At 43.2% G+C, this 25,996-nt stretch overlaps 3 protein-coding genes across 4 annotated transcripts in view; all 3 read left to right on the forward strand.

The window, feature by feature from the left end:
* The window catches only part of FKTN (fukutin), a 92,436-nt gene extending 89,707 nt beyond the window's left edge, over positions 1–2,729 (forward strand). The window contains exon 13 of the mRNA XM_063696646.1: positions 980–2,729. Coding sequence (XP_063552716.1) covers positions 980–986 — 7 coding nt within the window. The 3' untranslated portion in view covers positions 987–2,729. The remainder of the gene's footprint in view (positions 1–979) is intronic.
* A 1,554-nt stretch (positions 2,730–4,283) lies between these two features.
* LOC101124759 (uncharacterized) lies at positions 4,284–21,400 on the forward strand. Of its 2 annotated transcripts, XM_063696650.1 has the most exons (3): positions 4,284–4,927; positions 5,032–5,238; positions 21,263–21,400. In XM_063696650.1, exons 1-3 carry the CDS (start codon positions 4,911–4,913, stop codon positions 21,276–21,278), a joined length of 240 nt encoding a protein of 79 aa, XP_063552720.1. In that variant the 5' UTR covers positions 4,284–4,910; the 3' UTR covers positions 21,279–21,400. The 2 variants fall into 2 exon arrangements, with proteins under 2 accessions (XP_063552720.1, XP_063552719.1); XM_063696649.1 differs by lacking the exon at positions 21,263–21,400 and having other exon boundaries at positions 5,032–5,382.
* TAL2 (TAL bHLH transcription factor 2) lies at positions 11,300–15,552 on the forward strand. The gene has a single exon (XM_063696651.1). It carries the CDS (start codon positions 11,476–11,478, stop codon positions 11,800–11,802), a length of 327 nt encoding a protein of 108 aa, XP_063552721.1. The 5' UTR covers positions 11,300–11,475; the 3' UTR covers positions 11,803–15,552.
* Positions 21,401–25,996: the final 4,596 nt, after the last annotated feature.

Here is a 25,996-nt window from a genome sequence, read left to right on the forward strand (position 1 = left end):
CAGACTTTTGCAACACTGATCAAGAAGAGAGAGAGAGAAATCATAAACACATAACATGAGGCACATGAGAAAGGGGATTAAAAAATACAGAGATGTTAAAAAGTAACTGAATAACTGTATATAACACTCTACTAATGAATCTGAAAAGGTCCAAATTTATATGTCAAAGTACCAACATTAAGGAGAGAGAGAACAGGTGAAGGAACAAAACCTACCTAGAAGGATTTACTAGTAAATTGTATTAAATATCAAGAACCAGCTAACTCATCTGTTTAATAAATTAATGGTGGATGGAAGAAGTGATGAATAAATGACTGGATAAATGGAGAGATGGATGGATGAATAGGGGCCTCGATACATAGAATTGGAGATTGGTAAAGGGGCTAAGAATGGAGGAGGGAAGAAGAGAGTTTTAAGAGTGGCTAAGGCTGATGCTTGACCTCCAGCCAAAACAATCTTGGCCCACACCCACTTGGCCTGGCAGAAATCCCTTCCAAAAATCCCAGGTTTGGGCCATGGCGGTGGCTGACTCCTGTAATCCCAACACTTTGGGAAGCCAAGTCCGGAGGATTGTTTGACCCCAAGAGTTCAAGATCAGCTTGGGCAAGATGGCGAGATCCCGTCTCTACTTTTATGAATAAAATAAAAAACAAAAATCCCAGGTTTGGTCTTTCCTGAAACTGACAACCCCTGCATACAGGACTAGAAGGCCAGTATTCACAGGCTAATCCAGACAGATCAATTAAACCAGGAGAACCAGAAAGCCTGACAGTGCCCAAGCTCTCCTAGTGACCTGCCCTTCCCTCCCCAGCCCTCTGTTTCCTCCCCAGGAGCTCGCAGGTGCAGTCTCTCCAGGGGGCGGTGAGAGCCATGAATAGTAAGGGTTTTAGCTCAAGCACACAGAGGCGTTTAGCTGCCCAAATCTAATCCCCCAATAATCGGCTTATGTAAATTCCTACTTCAACCCCTTCCCCTGCAGGTCCTAGCCCCGAAATTCTCTACATTGGGAGACTGGCATGGGAGAGGACCCATCACTCTGAAGGATCACTGCTAGTGAAATGATGCGCCAAAGATTGTTTCCCCTGCTTCTGAAAGTATAAAACCAACAATAACATTTAAGAACGTTTTGAAAAGAAAAAACCACCAACCCTGGTCCCAGGATGTCAACACAATCGGGCTCCTTTCTCTGTAGCCCTTGTCCTTTCTCTGAGTCCTTGTCCACTCGCACACAGATCCTATTTGACAGCTTATTGTTTCGTTTAGCATCATCCATTTCCAATCTTGCTACCCTGTTACCACAGTTCTTTTTCTCAGCTGTAAAATATGCCATTCAAAAAAAATATATCACCTTACAGTTTTTGGCTGAGGTGAAGATTAATACAGGTTATTGCTTCAAAATGTAACATTTGCTGTATTATAATTGCCATATGGGGAGAACAGAGGAGCAGAAAGAGGAGCAAATCAGAGAAGCTTACTGCAAATATTAGTTTTTGTAGTTGTTTGTTTTTCTAGATGGAGTCTCTGTTGCCCAGGTTGGAGTGCAGTGGCATGATCTTGGCTCACTGCAACCTCTGCCTCAAGCGAAGCGATTCTCATGCCTCAACCTCCCAAGTAGCTGGAATTACAGGTGTGTGCCACCACACCTGGCTCCTTTTTGTATTTTTTAGTAGAGATGGGGTTTCACCATGTTGGCCAGGTTGGTCTCAAGCCCCTGACCTCAGGTGATCCACCCACCTCGGCCTCCCAAAGTGCTGAGATTACAAGCATGAGCCACCGCACCTGGCCTTAGGTTATGTTTCTAAAGATCCCTTTTTACCAACTAATTTTCCCCAATCCACCCTCCAATCCCTCCTCTATACTGCCACCAGAATGAGTCTTGCGACCTGTGACTAAACATACTATTCCCATGTTCAAAGCACACAGTTGTATTTGTCTGGGCTGCCTTCTCCTCCACCCTTGCACTTGTATTATAATTCCTACCCAGTCTTTACCACCCTTCCACCAGGCACCCAGCAGTCAGAGCCCCTGCCCTGGACACTGTGCTTTTAGATGGCCCCTCTCTGGCCCTCCTCCAGTGCTCACCCAACTCCTATGTCCCACCTTCTAGAACATATTCTGGGAACCTGGGACCCCTGAATTTCTGTTCAAATGACCATGAACCCTTTTCCAGGGCCTGGATAGGGCTATTCCCTAGGTCCATGTGGGCTGGGAGTTCGCATCATTTTCACAAGGCCCTTCACAGAAAAAGACAGAGCTAGCGGGTGGGAAAAGAACGGGGACGGGGATGGAGTCTCCATTTGTACCCTTATCATGGCCCCCACAAATGTCAGAGCCACCCTAGCTTCAAGGCCTAGTTTAAATGCCATCTGTCCCATGGGTAACCTCTGATCCCCCAGCTAGAATCTTCTACCTTTCTGTCCCTAACTCTAATTTCACACTCTCTCGCATTCAGGACTGTCTGTCTTATATTAGTCATGTTGTCATGTCTTCTCCCTTCCAATAGCTGTTAGTGCCTTGAAAATAGATACAGAGCTTTCCTCACCTTCATGCCTACCTCCCCGTCCTACCCCACTCCCTTCCTACCACCATAACCTAGCAATTTATGCAACACCTTTTAATTTATAATAAAACTGTATTGTTTGTTTTGGAGGTGGGTAAGGTGGGTGGTGGTGTGACAAACAACCCCAAAGTCTCAGTGACTTACAACAATAAAGATTTATTTCTCACTCATGTTATATGGTTGGTTGTGGTTTTGCTCCATGGCATCCAGGCTGCACGAGCAACCCCAAACATAACTTTCTCATGGCTGAGCCCATCCAGCAATCCCAACTGGAGTCTTGCTCTATCCCCAGGCTGGAGTGCAGTGTTGCAATCTCGGCTCACTGCAACCCCTGCTTCCCAAGTTCAAGCGATTCTCCTGCTTCAGCCTCCTGAGTAGCTGGGATTACAGTCGTGTGCCACCATGCCCGGCAAATTTTTAATTTTTTTTTAGTAGAGATGGGGTTTTACTATGTTGGCCAGGCTGGTCTCGAACTCCTGAATTCAAGTGATCTGCCCGCCTTGGCGTCCCAAAGTGTTGGGATTACAGGCGTGAGCCACTGCAGCCAGTCCAGCAATCCCTTGTAAAGCTTCTGCTCCATCACGATCAATGATAGGGCTGCTCGCATTCTATTGGCTGATGCAAGTTGTATGGTCAAGCCTGGCAATGGGGCAGGGAAGTATAGTTCCTCCACTTACAGGGAGGCGCTGCCAATCACATGGCAGTCAGAGGGGCTATATAATCCTCTCCAAGGGAAGGGAGCCAATAGTTATTAACAATAATACAATGGACCACAATAAAATTTACAATATACCGACTATGTGCTAGGCATACTGCTAAATGCTTTACCTACTTTTTTCTCATTTAGTCCTGACAATTCTGTCATTGTCCCCATTTTACAGATAGGGACTAAGGCAAGCATAAATTCTATAAGTTGCCTAGGATCACGTAAGTGAATAGACAAGGAATTTCCACCTGGGTAATGTAACTCCAGAGCCCTTTGCTCTTATCCACTAAGCTGCAATTTGTTTGTGAATTTATTGTGCCAGGTCCTATACCAGATCTTTCAGAGAGAGTGGTACCTGGGAATTCATTACTTATTCATTCATTAATCAACATCTGATGAACACCTGTTCACTGGGAGTAGATGGGGTAGGGAAGAGGCAGAGAAGATAAATAAGTAAATAATACTCAAGTGGGGATGAGTGTTAAGAAGAATAAAGCAAACAGAAGGATGAAGACTCTGTGTGTGTGTGTGTGTGTGTGTGTGTGTGTGTGTGTGTGTGTGTGTGTGTGTGTGTAGGAACAATTTTACGTTTTGTTTTTTTTTTAAGAGACAAGGTTTCACTATGTTGACCAGGCTGGAGTGTTGTGGCTATTCACAGGTGCGATCATAGTGCACTGCAGCCTCAGACTCCTGGCCTCAAGCTATCCTCCTGCCTCAGCCTCTGGAGTAGGTGAGATTACAGGCTCACTACCATGCCAGACAGACGGTGCAATTTTAGATATTGTGGTCAGAGACTTCACTGAGAAGGTGCCATTTGAGTAAAGACCTAAAGAATGTCAGCTCCTTGAGGGCAAGGACTTGTATCTGTTTTGTTTGAAGTTGTGTCCCCAGCAACTAGAACAGGGCCTGGCTCATCGTAAGCTCTCAGTAATAATGTGTTGAACGAATGAAAGGAGGTTAGGGGGGGAATCGTGGATAACTTGGGGGAAGAGTGTTTAAGGCAGAGGAAACAGTCAGTGAAAAGGCTCTGAGGAAGGAGAGTATCTGGTGAGTTCCTGAAACAACAAAGAGACCAGAGTGGCAAGAGCTGAGTGAGCCCCAGGAAGAGAAGAGACAGACAGCTCAGAGGGATAAAAGGTATCTCTGGGCCCATTTTACAGGCCTCAGCTTAACTCAGTGAAATGGAGAGCCACTGAGGGGTTTTGAGCAGAGAAGTGACCAGAATCTGACTTGTGTTTTCATAGCATCATTCTGGATGATGTTGGAGAACAGACAGAAGGAGGCAAGTCCAGAAGCAGGAAGACCAATTAGGAGTCCCCTCCCTCACTGAAATAACCAATATTAGTGCTGGGCATTGTGGAAACTGAAATGGATAAATTCGGGAACCTGCCCAGTACAGTGAATGTTAAATTCTGCTGTGCATCTTAATCTCCTGAAATACTTAGGTTTTAAAAATGCAGATTTCAGACCACACCCCCCACCCTGAAAAATCCTAGTTTCCTGGGTCTGGGTTGTGGGTGTTGGGATCCTCCTTCCCCACCTGTGATTCTGAAGCAAGTTGTTGCTGAATTCCAGTTGGAGGCTCACTGGGGCTTAATAAACATCTGATGAATTAACAACGGATACGGACTTTCCCAGGGTTGAATGTGTTGGAGAAGGAGGTTGGTAAGCGGCTCCCCCAGCCCAGGTGGGTGGCAGGACCCCCTTACCGCCCCCAAGTATCACACGAGGCGGGGCTCTCCTTCCTCCCTTGCTCCCTTTCCAGGGCACAAGAGAGAGTTGGTCCCCGGAAGCCAGGGCGCGGAGAGTGGGGAGGAAACGGTGGGAGTCCCCGTCGGGAAGGCGCCCCCGGGGCCCCGCGAGACAAAGGGCGGTGTCCTATAAAGGCGGCGGCGGCGCGGTGTCCAGGCGAGGGCGCACACGGCCGGCGAGGGCGACGGCTACGGCGACGGCGCGGGCTCTTTGCGAGGAGGTGCGTGGACTCCGGGGGGACATGGGCGCAACCAGGGCCGGGCTCGGGGGCCTGCGGGTCTCTCGCTGAGCCATACTCACCCGGGAGAGCAGGAATGCGGCGGAGACTTGGTAGCAGCCACTGAGCCAATTCGGTGGGAAGACCCGGGGACTTCCCGCGGGGCAGGGGCGGTGGCTCAGCTCCGGGGGTGCTAGGCCGACTCTCTAGCGTGTTGGCGGGCCCGCGTCGCTTTTATGCGTGATGCCGGGGACCCCCTTGTACCGCTCTCGGCAGCGCATCTCCCAGAGCCCTTCAAGGAGCTCGCGCGTCCCCGAGCGACTCCCGGACACCTGGCAGATTCTAAACTTCAGCCACGAGATGCTTTCCTGGACTCCCTAAATACTTAATCATTAGGCAAGGCAATGGTTTGCAAGGGGGAGCAAAAGTTATAAAAAGAAAAAGGGAAAGGCCTGGAAGCAAAGCGGGCAAGGGAAGAAGCTTGGGCAGAGTATTCGAGGTGCGTCCAGGCTGCACGGTGCAGGGGTTGGGTGCATCTTAGAACAGGTGGCTCCCCCAGCGTGAGGCTACTGTGAACGGCGCTGAAGAGCAGTATTCATACTGTGTGCTGCTGATTTAATATATCAACATGCAGAGTTGTGTAAGTGAGAAAAGCGACTTGCATAATATATATGGTGATTTTAAAGGGGGTGTGTGTGTATGTGTGATACACACACCAAACTGGCTGCGGCTGGGGAGTGAGACTGAGTAGCTAGACAGGTAGGTAGCCTTTTATTCTTTACTGGAGGCACATATGTATGCTTGATATTTTCTTTCTTAAATGAGCTTGTATTACTTCTATAAATAACTTCAAAAGGCAGAGTTGTGCCTCATATTGCAGGTTAAGCACTGTTCCGCAATCTAACTATATAAACCACCCTTCATGGCGAGTATTTTCACTTACTTTCAAGAGAAAGGTGAAAGAAGAGACAAATGCACCGGACCAAATGCCAGGAAGATAAATTTAAAGTGGAATGAAGAAAGAGCTGTATGTGAGTGAATGCCTGGGACAGGCCCCCCAGTGTTAGCTGTGAGCCTGTGCTGCACCCTCTCTGGTGAACCCGGTCTTCGTGTCCAGGAACCCCTGGCACAAAAAGTAGCAGCTCCTGTTAGGGGCATTGGTCACCTCCTTGGGGGAGTGTGTCCTTCTTTTCTCTGCTAATGTGTTACCTTCAGTAGCGACAATATAAACAGAGAATTTATGCATATCCATGTTCCTGGTGTTTCTACCTGACTTTCCTCCAACCTAGTCATTCTTAACCTGGGATACACAACCCGCATCCACCCAGGAATATAGAGATAGAATTCAGGGGTACTATGAATTTGGATGGAGAAAAATTACATCTTTACTTCCACTAACCTTTCATCTAAACATAGCGTTTCCTTTATTTATGAATGTGGGTAATAAACTGTAGTAGTATTAGCCGTGGCGGTGAATTTGTCACCAATAGAAATCATAGATGCGTGCATTTCATGTCACAGATGTTGCAGATCTTTTGAAAACATCATTTACATACCACTTTTTAGAGATTATCATAATAAGTCTAGTTATTTAATGTGTTAAATATGAAGCACATGTATTGCTATATTGTATTTTAAGTTATTTTAATAACTACTAAATATAGTTGGTTGTTTTCTGTGTCTATGTATTTTAATTTATGGACTTAAAATAATTATTCTGAAATGAGAACCAAAGCCTTTTTACTTTATATATTTAAAATCATTGTTCTGAAAACAAATCTGTCCCTAGGCTTCCCCAGACTGCTAAAAGGTCCATGGTACAAAAAAGGTTATGAACCCTGACCCGGCAGGAGTCCTCAATGGTGACGTAAATGCATCAATATCCAGGCCTGGGACACAGGCTGTACCACTGATTCCCTGTGTGGCCTGAATGCTTCACCTCTGTTTTGGCATCTATCAAATGTTCTCTGATTCTGTGGCATCTAGTGTATTTTTTTTTTTTTAGCTCTTACATTACTCTGAGATCACGATTAGCAGCAGTCACTCCTTGCGACTGGAAAAACACTAAATGCAATTTTCCTTTGATTTAATAAGTACTTCAGTCATCTTCCAGTGACCTCTACTTTGTGCTTTTCCAGCTTGTTAAACCACTGATTTCTATTTCTCCTGTGGAGAAGGAGAGGAACACACCTGAGGATAAATCAACAAGGAATGATTAAGCACCTCCTAGGATGGCAGACTACATTTTAGAAGCTAGTTTTCTCTGTTTTTTGTTTTGTTTGTTTTTTTTTTTTCCTGTCTGTTTCTAGTACAATAGGATAGAGCCCTCTTAGAAAAGAACACCATAGTTAGTTTATCCTGCCTAATCTCTTTTCCACCCAGCTTGAAAAAGACCCCCCCATGGGACTATGGTTGACTTAGTGAATGAGCTAAACCCTGTTTTGATAAGAGAAGCATGAATGTAACTTTGCTCCCGCAATCCTAGCCAGTGTCAGTGTGGACAAAACTGGATAGTTTTCTACCTTAAAATCCCCTTGATTCAGGTTTAAACTTTTATATTTTAGGTATATACTTGGGTATAGTTCCGACAACACTCAAATTTTCATTGTAGAACCAAAGGTCAGATTATTCAGAAATGACTTAGGTTAGATAAAAGGCAATGTGGCCGGGCATGGTGGCTCACGCCTGTAATCCCAGCACTTTGGGAGCCCAACGCAGGTGGATCACCTGAGGTCAGGAGTTTGAGTCCAGCCTGGCCAACATGGTGAAAACTCATCTCTACTAAAAATACAAAAATTAGCTGGCTGTGGTGGCGGGCACCTGCAATCCCAGCTACTTGGGAGGCTGAGGCAGGAGAATCACTTGAACCTGTGTGACGAAGTTGCAGTGAGCCGAGACTGTGTCACGGGAGGCCGAGGTTGCAGTGGGCACCAAGATTGGCCACTGCACTCCAGCCTGGGTGACAGGAGCAAAACTCCGTCAAAAAAAAAAGAAAAAGGAAATGGGCGGGGCATTGTAGCATTTCTGAGTTGAATGAGGTCCTGGGGATCACCTGGCCCACCCCTTTCAGTTTTGGAAGGAGACCTGGCCTGCCTGGGAACCCGCTAGAATGCCTGGCTAGCTGCTGCTTCTCTGCTCCTGCAGTCACAGTGCTTCCCTCACACGTTAATACAATCAGCCAGCTCCTCAGCTCTCAGCAGCAAGCACAATACCTGGCTCGTAGTGTCAGTAAATGTTGGTCCCAAAGCTTGGAGTGCATAGTATTGTAATTGGTCCGTGGGCCCAACTAGGAATGTCTCCACGGAGAGAGGATGTGGGTGCAAGAGGACAGTGCGGGGAGCCGGAAGCCATGCGGTGACCTCGGGCTGCGGTGCTTCCAGTTCACCATGAATTCTTAGCACAGCACTGGACTCTCCAACCCAGACACAAGCAGGAAAGGCAACAAGAAAGGAACTGGGATGGGGAAATGTCCCGGGGGGCATAGAGATGATTGAAAAATGCAGTTGGCGCAGTGGTTCGCCTGTAATCCCAGCCCTTTGGGAGACTGAGGCGGGCAGATCATGAGGTCAGGAGATTGAAACCATCCTGGCCAACATGGTGAAAACCCTTCTCTACTAAAAATACAAAAAAATTAGCTGGGCCCAGTGGCGTGCGCCTATAGTCCCAGCTACTAGGGAGGCTGAGGCAGGAGAATCACTTGAACCCAGGAGGCAGAGGTTGCAGCGAGCTGAGATCGTGCCACTGCACTCCAGCCTGGCGACAGAGCGAAACTCTGTCACACACACAAAAAAAGATTTTATATATATACACATAAAACAATACCAGAAAAAGAATAAAACACCGCAAGTCTCCCTTTTTTCTCTTCTCCCAATCTACTGTCCTCTCCCAATGAACCACTGTTGACAGTTTGGCCTGAATCCTTCCAGGTTTTTGCTCTACACACACACACACACACACACACACACACACACACACACACACACCCCATATATTCCTGTAAAGTGAATCAAAAGAGCACATAAACAAAGCTCAGACCTTCTCTAATGCATATAACTTCTTAGGAAGAAAATGATAAATTACAACATTTATTTTTCTCTGTTTTATTTTTAAAGATAATAATTGCAATCATAAATTTTCTTTTTTTTTTTTTTGAGACAGTCTCGCTCTGTCGCCCAGGCTGGAGTGCAATGACGCGATCTCGACTCACTGAAACCTCCACCTCCTGGGTTCAAGTGATTCTTCTGTCTCAACCTCCTGATTGGCTCTGACTACAGGCGTGCGCCACCACACCCTGCTAATTTTTGCATTTTTAGTAGAGATGGAATTTCACCGTGTTGGCCAGGCTGGTCTTGAACTCCTGACCTCAGGTGATCTGCCCCCGCCCCACCCCTTGGCCTCCCAAAGCACTGGGATTACGGGTGTGAGCCACTGAGTCCCGCCAATCATTAAATATTTATTGAGCCTTTAATATGCACTAGACACTGAGCTAAGGTGCTTTATGTGTATCATTTCATGTGTCCTCACAATGATGCAGTACTCCTGTACTGATCTTTACTTATGAGGCATTTGAAACACAGAGAGGTTAAGTAGATTGCTCGTCACACAGCTAGGGTGAGTATAACCAACAGCCAAACCAGGGTTCTGGCCTTGGAGCCTGTGCTCTTGACCACCATGCATATGGTTCCACTGATGGCTGAGTTACGTGAAGACTCCTGTAGAGTCGGGGCTTGGTGGAAAGGGAAGATCTCACCTGCTGTTTAAAGAAATAGGTAAGTAGAGAGTGGGGAGGAAATTCAAGGAACAGAAAATGACAACATGCGAAAGGGTAGAGTTGGGAATATTCATGAGTCTTCGGAGGAACTAGAAAGGGCCCAGTGCCCAGAGGAGCTGAGCGTGGAGCAGGCAGCAGACCGATAGCAGTAAGCCAAGAACATCAAACTGCCTGGGGCTAGACTTGGGCTTGTTTGCCAGTGCCTCCCAAGTGTTCCTATTAGCACATGTTAATCCAAGCCACCTGAAAAAAGGGGCCCAGGCCTCTAAGAGTGAAAAATGCCTGCATAATGCTCGGCAGTATGTGATGATAAACCACTCTCCTAGACTTGGAAAGGTCATCCAGTGCAGCCCCGAAGAGGCCCAAGTATCTTCTACAGAATCCACGCCAAATCACCACTCCCACCTGCCCCTTGTCTTTTCATTTTTGCGAGACTAAATACCCCCAGTTCTGTTCTTCATACACCAGGGTTTCAAGACCCTTCATCATTCTGTTCCTGCTCCTCTAAATACAGTCCAGTCTGGATATTTTAGTTCTTACAGAGAGGGGCTGAATCCTCCAGGTGAGGTCTGCCAGCTAACAAGAGAGCTGTATTATCTTCTCTATTCCAAATTTTATTTTATTAACGAAACCTAGAATCATTTTCTTTTTTTTTACTTCATTCTGATAATACATTGTTGATTCATATTCAACTCTCTGTTGGTGGCCGGGCATCGTGACTCACGCTTGCGATCCCAGCACTTTGGGAGGCCGAGGCGGGTGGATCACCTGAGATCAGGAGTTTAAGACCAGGCTGGCCAACATGGTGAAACCCCATCCCTACTAAAAATATAAAAACTAGCCAGGCATGGTGGCAGGCGCCTATAGTCCCAGCTACTCCGGAGACTGAGGCAGGAGAATCGCTCAAACCCGGGAGCTGGAGGTTGCAGTGAGCTGAGATGGTGCCATGGCACTCCAGTCTGGGTGACAGAGTGAGACTCCGTCTCAAAAAAAGAAAAAAAAACAACAACAAAAAACAAACTTTCTATTGGCCAAACATATGTTGCATTTATACATAAACTCAATCAATATTGTACCTGATTCTGAACAATTAGGAAGAGTTGGTTATAAAGGAAGAAACAGGAGTATTGGGACAAAGCAATCTTTCAACTGGAGGCTTCAAAACAGCCAGAGAGAAAAAGCTGAAGGGTGTTGTTCTTACCTTCCCCTGTTGTTTTTAAGTTAAAAAAAGGAAATTATGCATAATTCATAGCGTCATTGATGCCTCGAAAGGTGAGAGGCGTATGTTTGTGTCCCTGTGGGGTTGTTTTCTTTTTTAAAAACCTGAAAATGAGGAAATGAATCTCCTAAGCTCTGAGTCGAGAAAATCTAACATCTCAGGTTCTTGGCAGGACATGTGATACCAATCAGGCCTCTTATAAGATATTGGCCCTGAGGGCCCTTTCTCTTTCCATCTCAGGAACTCAAACATGACCAGGAAGATCTTCACAAATACCAGGGAGCGGTGGAGGCAGCAGAATGTCAACAGCGCCTTTGCCAAGCTGAGGAAGCTCATTCCCACTCACCCTCCAGACAAAAAGCTGAGCAAAAATGAAACGCTTCGCCTGGCAATGAGGTATATCAACTTCTTGGTCAAGGTCTTGGGGGAGCAAAGCCTGCAACAAACGGGAGTGGCTGCTCAGGGGAACATTCTGGGGCTCTTCCCTCAAGGACCCCACCTGCCAGGCCTGGAGGACAGAACTCTGCTTGAGAACTACCAGGTTCCTTCACCTGGTCCAAGCCACCACATTCCTTAGTGTGGCTCTGGCTGTCATCTCCCAGGGCAGCACTTGCTCAGAAATCACTGCCTGTGGACAGACTTTTAGCATGTTCCAGAGTTGACTTGATGATAACTCGTGAAGCATGAATTTTAGCTTCCTGGGAGGTGGCTCAGAGACAGCTGCAGGGAGCTGAAAGAAGCCATCAGGAATGTCACTTGTGGGCCGCCACCCCCCAGGGATGTCAGGTAGAGCGGCCTACCTCTGCCTATTTTAAATCCACGTTCTGCATAAGACTTTTGGAGAAAAAATTCTAAGTAAAAAAAAAAAAAGGCTGAAAATCACTGTTTACTCAATGTCTTCAGTTATAAGAAAGAAGTTTTCTCATAATGGATCTCAGATGAATAAGTAGAATATGCTTCCTTCAGAACATATTTTAAAGTTTGTTTTGAAAAATGAGATTTGATCAAGGGTGAACAAAATAAATCTTAAGATTGATGGGCCGGGCACGGTGGCTCACGCCTGTAATCCCAGCACTTTGGGAGGCTGAGATGGGCAGATCACCTGAGGTCAGGAGTTCGAGACCAGCCTGGCCAACATGGTGAAACTCCATCTCTACTACAAATACAAAAATGAGCCAGGTGTGGTAGTGTGCACCTGTAATCCCAGATACTCAGGAGGCTGAGGCACGAGAATCGCTTGAACCCGGGAGGGGGAGGTTGCAGTGACCCAAGATCATGCCACTGCACTCCAGCCTGGGCAACGGAGCAAGACTCAGTTCAAAAACAACAACAACAAAAGTTTTCTCATAATGGATCTCAGATGAATGAGTAGCAGCATATGCTTCCCTCAGAACAGATTTTAAAGGTGGTTTTGAAAAAATGAGATGTATTTGATCAAAGGTGAACAAAATAAATCTTAAGACTGATGAATAGAAAGATAACCCCTGCAGAAACCAACCTGGGAGACTTGTGGGAAAAATCTGTGGAGAAAAGACACCCCCCGCCCCCCCCGCCACTAAGGTGTGGGGATTACAGGAATGCAGCAGAGATACGTGGAACAGTTCTGTGTCCTTTCAACTCTGTAGAAGTGTGAGGTGCTACTTGTGCTGAGCCATTTGTATATATATGACTTCTAAAGCCAAATAGTGGATTATATCTGTGAGACGAAACAACTGGATAATTTATGTGTTAGGGCTCGTAGTTTTCTTACGAAAAACAGCTGAAATAAGTTAGCTAAAGCCTTCACTTCACATGTCATGCATTGAAACGTTTCACTCAGCCTGAACTCCTGCTGATTTAAGACCTGTAAAATTCAATTATAATTATGAAAATCCAAACATTACCATTTAACGACTCATTTAACAGAGAGCTTAGTTTAAACAAAACATTTAGAGTAAACAATAGAAATGTAATACCAGACGCTAATGAACTAATGAATTTGTAATTTGTCTTCTTTGCTATGGCACATTAGCCTTCTCAAAAAAGAAAAAAGTTTCTCATAATAGATCTCAGATGAATGAGTAGCATATGCTTCCCTCAGAACAGATTTTAAAGTTGGTTTTGAAAAATGAGATGTATTTGATCAAGGGTGATCAAGCTTAGTCTTAGGCTGGGAGGGCTGGTACCCAACAAGTCAGTGAAATAGCACGGATCTGGCAGAATCCATCACCATATGCCACCCTGATGATACTTGGAGTCAAAGATAAATCCCATAGTTGAACCTGGAATACAAATAATGTTATTTGATTATCTCTGGGACATTTTCTTTCCCCAAAGTTCTTGACAGTACATTGGTTTTAAAACCTTCTAAACCATACGTAGGAAATTGATGGATTTGAGATTAGGGATTTCCAGTATATACACAATAGAGGAATTTAAATTTCCTGCCACTCAGAAATAAGGTGTTTTACTTGTGAAAGGTTGAAATGAGCCTCCTTGGTCTGGTGATTGGAAGAAAGCTGGATGAAACTCTTACAATCTCATTCTCCCGAAATAGAAAGGTCATTATGTCATTAAACTCTATACAGCATTCACACTTGTAACACAATGCATTTATTTGAACCAGTAAGATTTCCTTCTAGGCCCTTTATTTAAACTGTATTTGGTAAACTTCCCCACGGACCCAGCATAGTCCAGGGAAACACATAAGAAAAGAGATCAAAATGGTTTTCCTGAATGTGCATTTTTTTTTTCTCACTAGCTTATGTGGACACAAGCTTACCCCCAAATTACCAGGTGATAGTACATTTCAAAGTTTTGATGACAGTTGTCAATTAACATCACTTACTCTCTCATCTGAAATTAAATCAAAATAACACTTTTTACGGTATTTTTATATTAGCTTTGTTTTAACATGTTGCCAAGGAAAGCACAGAGTATCTCTTTGCCTAGATATAGGATTTTGCCCCTCTACCCAGGATGAGTCCACTTTTCTGCTGCTGGGGCCATGATCTGTGTCAAAGGGGGCCATGATCTTCGACAAAGAGGGCGTTTCCACTGAAATGTGACAGAGTGCTCCTGAAAAGTCATGAGGAGATCAAGTTCTCATTAAACTATGTGAGGGGGAAATTATTTAAAGAAATTTGCAAATAATCCTATAATAAATAAATGAAACTTTAAATCATTAATTTATGTATTTCACCTCCTAAATGATTTCTTTTGCCTGCTTGCATTTTTGTACACCAAGTCATGTTTGGTTAAAGTGACTGTTACGTCAGGTGTGTTGGCATGTGCCTGTACTCCCAGCCACTCGGGAGGCTGAGGCGGGAGGACTGCTTGATATTAGGAGTTTGAGGCCAGCCTGAGCAACATAGTGATACCTGTCTCAAAGAAAAGAAAGAAGGAAAGAGAAAAAAAAGAAGGTGTCTGCCAAAAAGAAAATATAGTCAATTGTGGACCAAAACCTTGACAAGGTATCCATGAGACTGGAAGCTAACTCAAAAATCATTCTAGAGTCTTCTCTGGTGTCCTGTACTTAAGGCTTGGTGATGGCAGTAGCAAGAATTTATGATTCAAAAACATTATGGTTCACTGGATGGTACATCTGTTTATAGATCATTTGAGCCCAACAGAATAGTTTGAACAGATTATATAACCTATGCTACTCTGTAACTTAAACAAAAGTGTTTGGCGGTGGGCACCGTGGTTCACACCTGTAATCCCAGCACTCTGGGAGGCCGAGGCGGGAGGATCACCTGAGGCCAGGAGTTCGATACCAGCCCAGCCAACATGTTGAAACCCCATCTCCAAAACAATTAGCTGGGTGTGGTGGCGGGCGCCTGTAATCCCAGCTACTCAGGAGGCTGAGGAGAAAGAATCGCTTAAACCTGAGAGGTGGTGTTTGCAGTGAGCCGAGATCGCACGACTGCACTCCAGGAGAGAGCAAGACTCTGTCTCAAAAAAAAAAAAAAAGTGTTTAGTCTGCTATGGACACCACTAGAAATTTCTAGAAACCAGGTATAAACAGGTCCATTGATTCATACAGATCATTTGATGGGCTAATGCCGGTCCCTCATTTTACAGAGGAGAAAATGGTTCTAGAGGGATTTGAAGTGACTTTCCAGAGGCCACATGCGCAGTTAGTGGAAACCCAGGACCCAGATCCAGGTCTGCAGACACTGTGTTTAGCCTTTCTACAGCCCTGTTCAGCCACCAAGTATTTTAGGATTGAAAATGAAAAAGCACCTTATCATTATGCTTGTCTCTTTTCAATAGCATTCAGTAATCTTCTTCATATGTCTTTTTACTGAAATTAAATTATTGTACTTTGTAAAATGTGATTAGATATATCAGCCAAAGATTTTATTTGTTGATGTTTTGTGAGTTTTTAACCATCGACTATAATTTGTTATTTAACTGTTAATTTATTGCAAATAAATTATTTAAGAAAAGAAATTGTTCATTTAAAGAAAAATTTCGTAAATTTACTAAGCACATTCACCCCTTCTCTCATCTTCACAGCCACTATCCTGGCTTTGACATGTCCCCCCCACCCCCCACCAGCTCCCCCGTGGTCTTTAGTATAGAAAAAAAACCCAGCGTCACCTGAAATCAATCTTCTTCCTCTTCATGTCACTTTTCTCACAGCTCCCTAATGGTCCTTCTCAAATCACGGCTGTAGTCATATCACTTCTCTGCTACAAAACCTTCAGTATCTTGTCTACCAGATTGAGACAAATGCCATACCCTAGCAAACCAGGCCCTCTGCATCCTGGCCCCAGTGTGTTCTTCCCTTCACCCTCCACAATGCCTATACGTATTGTACATGCCAATGAAACTACTTTAGTTAAAGATCCCCAAACATGCCCACTCTTTTTTACTTCTGACTTTACTCCTGTGATGCCAAAGGCTTGGATTAATGCTCCCATTCTCACTTGTTCTACTCACCCCTCCACCTGTGCCGAATTCCACATGGCTGATGTTTTTTCTTCTGGTTGGAGTGCAGTGGCACCATCACTACAGCCTCAAACTCCTGGGCTCAAGGGATCCTCCTGCCTCAGCCTCCTGAGTAGCTGGGACTACAGGTGCATGTCACCACACTCGGCTAAAAATTTTTTTATTTTTTATTTTTTTTGTAGAAATGGTCTTGCCATCTTGCTCAGGCTGGTCTCAACCTCTTGGACTCAAGCAATCCTCCTGCCTCAACCTCCCAAAGTGCTGGGACTACAGGCATGAGCCACTGCACCAGCCCATGGGATCTTAAACACCATCTCTTACATGAAGTCCTCTTAGATTTCTACTACTTAATCTAACCTCTCTTTCCTTAGAATCCCCTTATATGCTTTATGATCCTTACTTCTCCTACCTTATGTTATAGATAACTGTGTGTATTCTGTTTCCCCTAAAAAGCTAAAATTTGCTTGAGTTCAGGAAGAGTTTCTAATATTTAATCTCTACAGCAGCACTGCAAATGATCCCCACTTTCAAAATGTGAAAACTTATGTCAAGACTGGCCCTGTTAAGAGTACTCTTTTAGCTTTCTCTAAAAGATGACATTGAAATGAAACTTGAACAGGCTGAATTTTTCTGAGAAACCCAAAGTCTCATACTCTTCTTAAAAGTTAGCTTCTCATTATTCCTATTCAAGGATACCCCTGGCAGCACCTGCCTTATGAGGTTTCATCACCTAAGAATGGCTTGAGATGGCCAAAATAAGTATAAGTTATGCACGACTGGCTTTGTCCCTAAAAAGGCAAAAGATGAAAGAGCCTGGGAGAATAAACAGCTTAACTGCTGACCCACAGGCCAAAGGTTAGTCAAAAGTCACATCCTTAAATAAAAAGGTCAAAGATAAGGAGGAAATCTAAAAGTCCAATGGCAATGCAAAGTGAAGGATTTAAAGGGCAGGTGTTAGGAAGGGAATGCCAAGGAATGAATGCAGTTAAGGGATTACAGAAAGCAGGGACAAGGTCTCCTGAACCACACTTGCGCTTCTCCGCTGTTTAGAGTTTACTGTAAACAGAGAAATCCTCCATTTTATTTTCTGTGTATTGCTAATGGCTTAGCACAAAGAGATTTTGAAAAGCACTAGATTTATAGATAAACTTTATGTTTGTAATCTACCAGCTAGCATTTATTCTAAGAATTTAATTTCCAGAGCCAAGAATTCCCTGATAGTCCAATGAAGTAAGCTATTGAATTGTCTTTATTAGTAAACTTTTAAAAAAGAATGTAGTCAATATGCTCATACACTTGAACCTAAGTCATTATCCTTCGAGGAACCTATCAAAAAATACAATTGGGCTGGGTGTGGTGGCTCATGTCTGTAATCCCAGCACTTTGGGAGGCCGAGGTAGGCGGATCACAAGGTCAAGAGATCGAGACCATCCTGGCCAACATGGTGAAACCCTGTCTCTACTAAAAATACAAAAATTAGCTGGGCATGGTGGTATGCGCCTGTAGTCCCAGCCACTCGGGAGGCTGAGGCAGGAGAATCGCTTAAACCTGGAAGGCAGAAGTTGCAGTGAACAGAGATTGGGCCACTGCACTCCAACCTAGTGACAGAGTGAGACTCCATCTCAACAACAACAACAACAACAACAAAAAATTGGAATTATGATCAAAGAATTATGTACATAAGTATCTATTTCACAACTATTTACAACATTCATAAAATTATAATATTAAGAGGTAAAGTCAAGATTAGCTGAGTGCTTCCTTTTTTATTTTATTTTTACTTGTTATTTGTTCTTGGAAACAGGGTCTCACTATGTTGCCCAGGCTGGTCTTGAACTCCTGGCCTCAAGTGATCCTCCTGCCTTGGCCTCCCAAAATGTCAGGATTATAGGCATGAGCCACCACACCTGGTTGGCTGAGTGCTTTCTACATGCCAGCACTATGCCAACAGCTTCCTGTGTATCAGCTCATCTAATCTTTGTAACAATATTATATTATTAATATAATATGAGCTATGTAATATTAATTACATGACTATATTAATATCACTGTTCCCATTTTGCAGATAAAGAAACTGAAGTGTAGAAGGTTATCTAACTTGCCCAAATTTCCCCTGCAGAGCCAGAATTTGACCGTTAGTTGTTTTTACTCAAAATCACTGCATTCTGTAAAGTCAGGGTTGCTTTTCACAGATAGCTTTAATTCTTTTTGAGCCTAATCACCTTAATGGAACCTCGTGAACTAGGTATATTACCCAATAATGATATTGGGTAAACAAACACAACCCCTGGAAAAAAAAAAAAAAAGCTTCCTATTTGGAAGCACCAGGCTGGAGTTACCACCACGGTGAGACACCATGAAAAGACTATCATACTGAGGCAGGCTTGAATGTGATACCTGCAGGTACAACTTGTTAGTTCCATGGTCTGGACGTGGTGACGTGCCAACATGACATGATTTTGTTGTTTTCCTGTCACTGCCTTTAACAGGGCTCTGCTTAATCTTCCTTTCCCATCCAGTCATGACAGGTTGGGCTAGTTTGGGCCAATTTGAAAGTCCATCTCATCTCCTTCCTGCCTCCAACTCCACCCTGGCTCAAGCTTGACCTATGCCTCAAGGGTGTGTTTGCAGGGGAGGTGCACACTCCCAGGGTGGGAGATCCACTCCTCCACATCTTCTGCTGTCCCCCTTTTGCTTTTAGCTCCTCTGGAGTTGGGGAGGAAGGAGGGTTTAAGGAAACAGACAAAGTGTTTTGTTCACTAGATATGGAATAGCATTCTTGCTGTCTTCATATATTTTTAAGACTTTTTGCATCAGTTCTTTTTAACTATTGATATGCAAGTACCTGGTTTAAAAAGACTGAAGGACAGCATAGAACAGCCTCTAGGATTCAACAAGACTCTACCTTGCACATAGTCTCATAGCCACTGAGATCCTCTTCCCACTTTGGAGGAAGTGGAATGTTGTGCTGAAATACCTGGCATCTGCACCAGTAGCCAGATCACTTAAACATATTTTTTGAACCTTTCACTAAAGAAATCAAGATTTGATTTTACCTTATGGCATGTGGATATGTGTATATACACATATGTTTGTGTGTGTTCACCTTTTCTCTTTCCGCTGACTATAGTACACCTGAGATGGTACAATTGTGCCTCTCACACCTCATATAGGCAATACACAGAGTATGGATTTTGAAAGAGATGTTGATAGTAAGACAGTGGTGACTGAAAAATGCCTGGGAAGGACTGGATAGTCTGTTACATGAGATCGTTTGGTCTGTAAAAGGAAGTAGGGGATGTCATATCAGTGAAATCTACCGGCATTCCCCTTACTCCTTTCAGTTTGGACTAGTGAATGACTAGAGAAGGTAAGAGATGAGGCTCAGCTGGCTTAAGACCCAGGGTCTTGGGTTTTCTTCAACATTCTAGCCAAAGAGGTGGAGAGCATAGAAGATCTACATAATGAGCTAAATCCCGTCCGGAGGAGGAGCCTGGAGCAAGGGCTGTAACCTAGGTGTTCTGGGAATGTTCCCAATCTCGTCACTTGGTATGGTAATATTACAGATGGAATATTACCCTAGAGACACCCCCTCCTCAGCTCCTGCTAGACTGAGGATTAGTGACCTTGCCTGCAAAAACTGGATCCATGCTCAGTTTTTAAGCAGTATGTGGGAGGAGAGCCAAAAATGCTCTAATTATCCCTGGATGAATAGATTTTAAAAGGAAGAAGAGAGAGGGCAACCGAGGACAAAACAATCAAGTAAACAAATGAACAAACAACGTGTTTGCCAAACTGCGACAGGAGGCCTCTAAAAATCAGTTTTTGCCTTGGATCCCTAATCTGGGCAAATAGATTGTGAAATACTCAGGTGCAAAAATTTGTTTTCAGAATACAGTCACATTTATACTTAAAACGGGGTCTGTTTAAAATTATTATTATACTTCAAGTTCTGGGATACATGTGCAGAATGTGCAGGTTTGTTACATAGGTATACACGTGCCATAGTGCTTTGCTGCACCCATCAATCCATCATCTACATTAGGTATGAAATGGGGTCTTTTTAAGCAAAACTTTAAAAACACCAAATTTTCAAGGTGTAAACATAATGTTTTCCCTTAAGTACTCCTGTTTAAAAAAATAAGTGTGACCTGGTCAGGTTTAAGTAGATGAGCTAACTGTGTAAAAATTTAAAAATCTGTACATATTATCATGTGTGGGTTATAATTATATTAAATTAAAATGGCCTCAATTCAACTGCAATCTTTTATAAGTTGATGGTGTTTTAAGGTCTATAATTTGAATATTTTAGAAGTAATGTTTAAGATACAATTAAGATAGAGAAAAATGATAATATGCCCAAAAGATGGTTATTGAAAAGTTATTTTCTAAAGCTATTTTTAAAGGAAAAAAAAAGGTAAGAGTGGGATTAATAACAGGAGTATTTTTTCTTTTGGAAAGTATTTTTGAGTAGATAATTTACTTATATGGTATAAGAATCAAAATTATACTAAAAGACAAATATTGAAAAGTCTTGTTTCTACCTTGTATCTATCAACCCTATCTCCCATCCCTTTTCAGAGTTTAATTATCATTTAGTAGTTCATTATGCAAATACAGATGGTTCCCAATTTACAGTGGTTTGAACTGGGATTTTTCAACTTTAAGATGGTGAGAAAGTGAAATGCATTCAGTAGAAACAGTACTTTGAGGACCCATATAACATTTCTGTTTTTTACTTTCAGTACAGTATTCAGTAAATTACATAGTAAAGTAAATTACATGTACTTTCAGTACAGTATTCAATAAATAGCCAACACTTTATTATAAAATAGGCTTTGTGTTAGATGATTTTTGCCCAACACTATTATAACTATCCTGAGTATGTTTTAGGCAGGCTAGGCTAAGTTATGGTGTTTGGTAGGTTAAGTGCATTAAATGCATTTTCAACTTAGAATATTTTCAGTTTACAGTGGGTTTATTAGGATGTAATCCTAAATTGAGGAGTATCTGCATAACTATATATTCTCATGTCTTCCTCTTTTTCACACCATCTTGCTTTTTCTTTTTCTTTTTTTCTTTTTTTTTTTTTTTTGAGACAGAGTCTCACTCTGTTGACCAGACTGGAGTGCAGTGGTGCGATCTCGGCTCACTGCAACCTCTGCCTCCCAGGCTCAAGTGATTCTCCTGCCTCAGCCTCCCAAGTAGCTGGGATTACAGGTGCGCACCACCATACCCAGGTAATTTTTGTATTTTTAGTAGAGACGGGGTTTCGCCATGTTGGCTAGGCTGGTCTCTAACTCCTAACTCCTGGACTCAAGTGATCTACCCACCTCAGCCTCCCAAAGTGCTGAGCCACCATACCTGGCCTGCTTTTCTCTGGTAACACTGTAACCTAAAGATCTTCCCAAATCGTAGAGGACTTTCTCATTCTTTTTAATATCTGCATGTATTACATCATGTCCATTTGTGTTGTTTCCAGTCTTTTGCTGATACTAATGCTGCTGCAATGAATAACCTGTAACATGTGATTTCCCAAGGGTGCAGGTACACCTGTAGAATGAATGCAGTCTTAGCAGCATGTATGGGTGTTCTTGTTTCTTCACAAATTCACCTTCATGTTATGTTGACAATTGCTGGGATACTTGCCAATCTGATAGGTGAAAATGTTATCTCAATGTGGTTTTAGTTTGCCTTTTTCTTATTATGATGAGGCTGACGTCGTATGTGATGAAAGAAAAACTTCAGCCAAATAAAATTTAAAGGAGCTTAATTGAGCAATGAACAATTTGCAAATCAGGCAGGCTTCCGAGCCAGAGCAGGCTCTGAGGCTCCAGCACAGCCATGTGGTGAAAGATTTATGGACAGAAAAAGGAAAGTGACATACATAAAAGGGAAGTGACGTACATAAAAGGGAAGTGAGGTACAGAAATAGCTGGATTGGTTACAGGTGGGCATTTGCCTTATTTGAACGTGGTTTGAACAGTTGGCTACATTTGAATGGCCAAAACTTGGTGATTGGCACAAGTGTAGACTATGGTGGGTTTACTTGTTATGGTTCACGATGTACAGAGAAACCTTTAGTCTGAACTTAAAATATGTAAGGAGGCAGCATTATGCTAAACTTGATTTAACATGTTTGTGAGTTGTTTGTATTTCTGTTTCTGTGGACTCTCTTAAACGTCCTTTGCCCTTTGTTTCTGCTGGACTGTTGGTCTTTTTTTCTTCCCCAATTTCTAAAAGCTCTTTATATATGAAGGAGATCAACTCTTTTTCTGTGATGTGGGCTACAGATATTTTCCCCCAATATTTCATTTGTCTTATGACTTTGTTTATGGTGTGTGCCAGATATTCAAATTTTATTTTAATGTAGTACAATTAATCAATTTGATGGTTCTGGATTTTGAGTCGTAGTTAGAAAGTCTTCCTTTACTCTGAGGTTTTTGACTTTCTGGATTCAGTTTAAAATCTTGCTGTGAGGTCCTATCTTTGAGGCTTCTGATGAAAGAAATAGGGGGCCAGGGGATGCTGAATATTCTCTCTCTTCTAATAAAGACTTCTTATGAACTTAAAATTACGTATTTAAAGTAAATTCCAATTGAAAAAAAAAATTGCTCCCTCACCACATTCTAAATTTGGCTCTAAAAAAAGGAGTTTCAAAAACGTGCTCCCTAGAACTCTGACACAAGGAAGAGAGAGGACCCTGGGTCCACTATGTCTTGATAGATTAGTACCCTGTACATTGACCCTTAGCTGGCTGAGCTAAGAGGACACATACTCTCGGACTGGAACAAAAAGAAAATCCAAAAGAGGAAGGAAACAACAATAAAGTTTCAGTTGACAACAACTGCTTGGCAAGTGGGGCCCCAGAGTGAGATGGCTGGGTAAAGGTGAGGCCCGAGTCTCCTGCTACCCACTGCTAGTCCCCAGGGTAACTGGAACCCAGGGAAGGTGTGGCCATGGGAGGGGGAGGGGCTGTCTGAAAGCAGCTGTGGTTGTAGATATGGGAAGGGGGATAAATACCTTGACCTGTTTCTCTCCTCCCACCTGCTGTTCTGCCAATGCATTCCATTGGCCAAAACCAACCAGAACCCAACCAGAGGGCAGGGAGGCCAGAGTGATGGAGGCTGAGGTGTGTATAGGTCAGCCTCCTGGGGCATAGAGCAGGCAGAGCGTCTTCACTACCCTCTCCCCGAAAAAAGAACCAGATAATAATTTTTTTTTCTTTTTTGCTGAAGGTCATTCTATCTGATGGGTAATAAATTTTAATGAAAGATCTTCTTCTGATAGCTATTGAGATAGATATGATATATAATATTTTCTTGCATTTTGGATACATCTTACTTGGCCATAGTATAATTTTATTTTCATATGCAGTCAAATTATCTTCCTCATCTATATCTTAACCATGATAATAAAATATTTCTGAAAAAGTCAAATGTTCCCACAATGAACCTTTACTAAAATCTATATGGAAAAGCACAAAAATAATTTATATATGCAGAGGACCATGTCTGACTAAGGATACCTTGTCCACTTGCTTTTATGCCATTGCCATTCCACCACTCTGTCTCTGTAAGAGGATGCATGCAACACCACGTGTCCACCTGCAGCCTGAGAGAGATATGGGCTGTCAGAGTCAATGAGCTTCCTAGGCCTTCCCCTTACCTGCTTCTTACCCTTTTCTCTGGATATGAGGCCTCCAGATCCCCATCTCACACTTAAGGTGTTCTGAATGCTCACCTTGGCTTCTAGCAGATAGGAAACCATCCTGGCCAACACAGTGAAACCCCATCTCTACTAAAAATACAAAAATTAGCTGGGCATGATGGCGCACGCCTGTAGTCCCAGCGGCTTGGGAGGCTGAGGCAGGAGAATCGCTTGAACCTGGGAGGCAGGGGTTGCGGTGAGCCGAGATTGTGCCATTGCACTCCAGCCTGGACAACAAGAGCGAAACTCCGTCTAAAAAAAAAAAAATAAAACCAACAAGAAAAAAGAAAGTATTTTCCTACCTGCCTTCCCAGACTAAATTTCTTCCCCAGGCTCCAGAGTTTCTGAAAACAACCTTGCAGTGTCTTCTTCATCCCTCTCTAAGAGGCTTTATGGCTCTAGGCTCCAGGGGTAAAGATGCCCCATCACAGAAGTTGAGAAGGATGGATGAACTGGTAAAATGGCAGAGGAAACAGAGCAAAGACACCCCTTGGGACTAGAAAACACCTTGTACTGTGCTTGTGTATCAGGATACACCTTTTTGTACACACAACATATATATATCTGAGTATGGCAAGTTTTATTTGGGGAAAGAGTCAAAATATAAACACTTCAAGGAAGTGTTTCATATTCATTGCATGCCTATTACAGGTAGTTTATAAAAGCTATCTTTAATCCTTCTAACAACAATTTAATGGAGGTATTTGCTCCAGCTTACAGTATGGGAAATTGGGGCTTAAAATAGTTTTAAGAGGCAAACTTCAGATCACACAGCCAACAGCAAGGCAGGCTCTGAGCCCATGTCTGCCTTCAGCAAAGGCCAAATTTCTTTTAAGATGTTCTTTTGCCTTTAAGAAAGAAACTTCCTGTGAAAGAAATGCTCACTGCAGGCAGGCAATGATTGAAATAAAGAAAAAAACATGCATGGATTAATTTGGTTGATGGTCTGAGTTTTCTATCCAGAAGAATTCTTTGGTAAAGAAAAAATTATCCAAAATAAGTGATAGGGATGTCTGTTGCTCGCAGCATTTAAATTACGTTGAATGACACTTAGGAAGATATCTCAACAGAAACAAGCCTTCTCTAGCTGGAGGTGTTTCCTTTTCTTCTGCACCTGACCTTGGAGGTAAATCATGTCATAGATCAGGCCTAACCTATGGCTTCCTTTCAGTCCCATAGAGTTAAACATATTTTATATTCCCTGAGAATCATGGAAACATTCTCAGTCCTCAGAAAGTGCAGAGACTTCTGTGTCTCAGGGCTCCTTCGTATTTTTTGAGGGGGCAGGGGGTGGTTGGGGGAAAAAGTCTTTTTTCAACTAAGAATGGTAAAAAAAATTACTTGCTTGAAATGCAACATTTACTTCACAAATACAGTCCCTTTCTTATCATGAAAACTTCAAACCCATAAACTGTCTATAGCACCCAGCCAAAAATATTCCTGTGTCACCTATTCTAACAAGTGGATTGTTGGGTTTTTCTTTGGTGGTTTTGAGTACAACTTACCCAAAGGCCTAAAACAACTACCGTCGCCTGGCTTTTTCTTTTCCAGAAATAAAGGAAAGATACGGAAGTCCAATTCAGAAAGTACTGAAATCAAACATCCAATGGACATTATTCCCTGCAAGGAAACCCCTTATCAGTCTCTTGCAGAGATTCTAAAACGTTATCTCGATAGACCAGATTACGGGGCTGACCCACTCTCCATGCTGAGTAGGAATCAAACGGACATTCTTTTCTGTCAGCAACCCCTGCTTTGCCAATCCAGATAAATCAATTAATGGGATGCAGAGCTGCTGTCTTGCCTTTCTCTTCCCCATGCTTACCTCCCTGAGCTCCCCCGGACTCCTCAGTCCCCTGTTTAATACCATCTAAGAGTCCTTATTTACAAGAGGGCTTGTGCAGGTGCAAGCTTTCAGGCCAGCAGCACAGGAGCAATTGCCCTCCCTCCCCTTCCATCCTCCAGGCTCCCCTCTTTGTGAGACACTTTTTTCTTTTCTCTGCTTTTCAGACCAAAGACGCCCCTCAGCAGCTAATCTAATCGGATTATGCTAATTTGTACTTCATGAACCTAAACAGCATAACTAGATCTGCAGAGGGCTAAGGCCAGGAAGAGAGGGACAATGA

This window comes from Gorilla gorilla, chromosome 13 (genome assembly GCF_029281585.2).
Source record: "Gorilla gorilla gorilla isolate KB3781 chromosome 13, NHGRI_mGorGor1-v2.1_pri, whole genome shotgun sequence".
Taxonomy (NCBI): Eukaryota; Metazoa; Chordata; class Mammalia; order Primates; family Hominidae; genus Gorilla; species Gorilla gorilla.